This window comes from Olea europaea, chromosome 12, assembly GCF_002742605.1.
Source record: "Olea europaea var. sylvestris chromosome 12, O_europaea_v1, whole genome shotgun sequence".
In the NCBI taxonomy this organism is placed as follows: domain Eukaryota; kingdom Viridiplantae; phylum Streptophyta; class Magnoliopsida; order Lamiales; family Oleaceae; genus Olea; species Olea europaea.
Window position 1 is genome coordinate 15,811,691 of NC_036248.1, and position 3,735 is coordinate 15,815,425.

Genomic DNA, 3,735 nt, shown 5'->3' on the forward strand with positions numbered 1-3,735 from the left:
GTGAACGAGTGAAACAAAAATTTCCATCCTTGACACATCCCTGTCAGCCTACTCAAAAAATGCAAACATTGAATGAAGCAGCAGCCAGTTCGCCAGAAATCAGGTTAAATATACTGATAGGTTGATAGTCACTAAACTTTCAGGAAAATTTGAATCAGTCACTAAAAATTCCTTTTAAGTTAGTCACTGAACTTAAACTTTGTTGCAATTTAGTCAATCCGTCCATCTACGTTGATTTTACTAACAGGAAAGACAGATTGTAACTGACATTTGATTAAGTTCAGTGACCAGTGTAACCAAAGTTCAATGCCTGAAACAAATGTTTAATGATCAATGAGTAATTTCGCTCACACTGTTAGCTAGTGTTTCCCTGAAAAACCTCAACATTAAAAAATAGTAGCAGCATAAAATCAAGTTTTGAGGGCAATCATATGACTTTCTTGGAAGTCAACATATATCTTTGGAGAAATTGTAAATGAGATTGAACACAGTGATTTAGTTAATGCTCTTCATAACTATTACCTCCACGGCAAAGTGTGCCCAGATCTTGTCGTTGCCAGTTTCCATAACCCCCTTCAAAATGGTCAACCCCAGCCCCCTAATTATGTCAGCAATTTCTAGAAACAAACCTCTCTCTTCACAAAGCATCTGAAAGAAAAGGAAAACCGTGAGGAAAAGAACAACAAAACATCTGCCACGTAAGGAAAATAACAATTTTCTATAAGCTTGTAAAGTAGTCATAAGTAACAAGGGCCAACTGTATGGACTAAACTATAATCCCTACTTTTGAGAACACTGATAATCAATATAAAAAAGAAAAAAATAAAAATCAAAGTCTACGTAGATTTGTGTGATTTATCCTCAATGAAAGATCTACTTCCACTAGCCATTGTTTTCACTAAAATGGAGAAGAATTATACATTTATTTTGGCTGGTCTTTTGCTCCTTTATATAGTATGAATATTAAGGCAATATGGTATGATTAGGTTCTACACGTGGACATGAGATGTAAAAGAAGCCAGTGATTACCTCCACAAGCATTTGATGGGGTTGATTTAGATCTTCTACTATGATAGGGCATACCATAGACTGTGAACCAACTTCATAAGCCCACGTTGCTCCTCCTTCATAGTTATCTTTTGAGAGCAAACCACCACCCTTGCCATTAATCTGAAGCTTAAGAAAAGAAGATAAAACAATCTCAAATTTGTTTCTCAACTTTCAAATGTACACTTCGGCATCTATTACTCTTCTTGCCAACTTTTTTGCATTATAAACTTCCAAATTAACATGGTTTACATGAAATTCACATTATATTGTCTACTAAATGCAGATGATAATGAAGCATGTTTTTGGCATAAGCTTTAGGGGACAAAAAGGGTAAAAATAAAAAAAAAATAAACTTCCATAAAAGCTCAAACATTTTTGGAAAAAATATAAATATAACTTCACTTCCCACCCACCCCGGTTTTATAAGGCCAGGCAAGCTCTATATCTCAGACAAAACATATCATCTCTTAAGTCCAAGTAGCTCAATGCATAATATAATTCTACTCATCCAACACTACGTTTGGAAAGGGTTTATAAACAATTTAAATTATAAATAGATAGAAATGAATGGGGGATAAGTAGATAGTACTTGTGATCTCAGAAAATGTGTGGATAGGACATGGCTTGAACAGCTTATAACAGTTTATAAACATGAGCCAAACATAGGCTAAGTCGGTATCTCTCACCTTTGACTCTCCTGTTTGTTTTAGCTTATCTGCATGCTTTGTGACACTCTGCAAGAAAAGCATGTGCTTGATAGTACATTCCAGAAGAGCATCAATGCTACACTGTTGACCAAATCGATAGTATTACTACAGGATATAAGAATCATATGCCAATAGAGACAAGGAAGCAGTTTGAGTCTAAGACCAGAGACATCACCTTTGCCCCGTTTGGCACAATTTCTCTTAATTCCTTTACACGATCTTGGATCATCTGGCGATCCTTTGGCCTGGGCCTTGGATTTTCTCCAGGTTTAAGCCTCTTGCGATTTGCTTTGCTAATTTCATCAGGCTTCTTAGAATATCCTGTTAATGCACAGTTATTCTCTTTGATGTCATTACCCTTTACAATCGATGAACTTATTTGTGATCCATAAATGGAACTACTCTCAGAATAGTTGCCCGAATCATCCTTAGAAGATCCAGATAGAAATGAACAAGAACTCATTGCTTCTGCTTTTGCCAGATATTCCGGAACATCAAATAACTCTTCCTTAATCTGATCGAGAGCCGGAACCTGACCATAGGGGAGTTCAACATTAGGTCCGCAGTAGCTACTCATATTTGTCAATGTTGTCCTGCAAGAAACATAATTATCTGAGGGCTGCTTAGCAGAAGAGCGAACTCCAGAGACCACAGCATCTATAAGATGCTCACTTCCATTCACTAACAAAATACCACTATTCGAGTTTCCAAGGTTAAGAGAATGTACTTCGGAAGCAGTGTCCTGACTTTTTACAGATGGAGAATTATTGCTATACAGGTTACCCATGTTTGAGTCTGATGCTTTATTCTTACTACTACTCCAGCAACTGTTAAATAGTTTGTTCTTAAATTCAGTGCCCAACATATCAAACAAATCATCTCCCGATTGAGGTCCGGTACATGCATCTTCATATTCAGTATTTTTAAATGATTGACTCTCACCTTCAAATTCATGATTTCTGTCGGCTAGAAAAAAACCATGTGGAAGCTCACCCGAATTCTTGTGCTCATCATGTTTGGACAGGGGTGTACCATGAGCTTGAATTACTTTGTTTGCCATTCTTTCATTGCAGACATTCAACTCACGCATTGCACTTCTGTCATCCGTAAAAAAATGTCTGCTACCAGAGTTATACAAAAGCATGTGATTGGTCGTCAAATGGTCACCAGGATCTTCATGAGAACTAGAAATCATATCTGCATTTGTTCTCGGCACAGACGTCAACATGCCAGATGACACATTGGGGGTACCAAAATGACCTTGAATACCAGCATTTGACAATATTCCGTTTTCCAGCCACCTTAAGCTGCCACTGTCAACTGTAGATGAACTGCTAGAAGATAGTTGATCAGATTTTGGGAAGTGCAAAGAAGCCTGTTGATTCAAAAACGTCTCTGGATGCAAGGAGAGAAGTTCAGCTTTTGCCACTAATTCGTTTGTCAAAGTAGAGTTCGACTTCATTCTCATAGCAAATTTCGCTTCGAGGTCATCATAGAGCTTAATATGACTTTGGCCTGAGCTAGAGGCATTAAATGCTGTACCATTTGACAGCAAATTATCCTGGATTTGTCTTGCAAGAGAACCAGACATATCACCAACAAACTGAGTAGTCTGAGCAGAGTTTTCCAAATAGTTCCAACTGTCAGTAATGGATGGAGTAGAGTTGATCACATTCGATATGCCAGATAAGTCCCCAGAGGCAGAATTTTCAAGAAATACAGGAACCCCAGTTTTCGAAGAAAATTCTTTTGCTGCATAATTATCAGATAGCAAGAGACCAGGTTCATGTCCAGGCAGAATAACTAAAGACTTCACATCATTTACAAGCCTTATATTCTCCGCCATCTGAATAGCAACAAAATCTAGATTAACTTATTGAGAATCAGCTACAGCACCAAGATTGCAAGAACTATAAAAAATCTAGAACGACTCCTAGGATGTATCCTGGAACACCAAAAAATTTTCCAAAAAGCAGAG

At 37.4% G+C, this 3,735-nt stretch overlaps 1 protein-coding gene across 1 annotated transcript in view; it reads right to left on the reverse strand.

The window, feature by feature from the left end:
* The window catches only part of LOC111406669, an 18,765-nt gene that overhangs the window by 10,191 nt on the left and 4,839 nt on the right, over positions 1-3,735 (reverse strand). The window contains exons 6-10 of the mRNA XM_023036057.1: positions 1,933-3,605; positions 1,737-1,838; positions 1,030-1,176; positions 523-648; positions 7-48 (exon numbers count right to left, since the gene is read on the reverse strand). Coding sequence (XP_022891825.1) covers positions 7-48; positions 523-648; positions 1,030-1,176; positions 1,737-1,838; positions 1,933-3,605 — 2,090 coding nt within the window. The remainder of the gene's footprint in view (positions 1-6; positions 49-522; positions 649-1,029; positions 1,177-1,736; positions 1,839-1,932; positions 3,606-3,735) is intronic.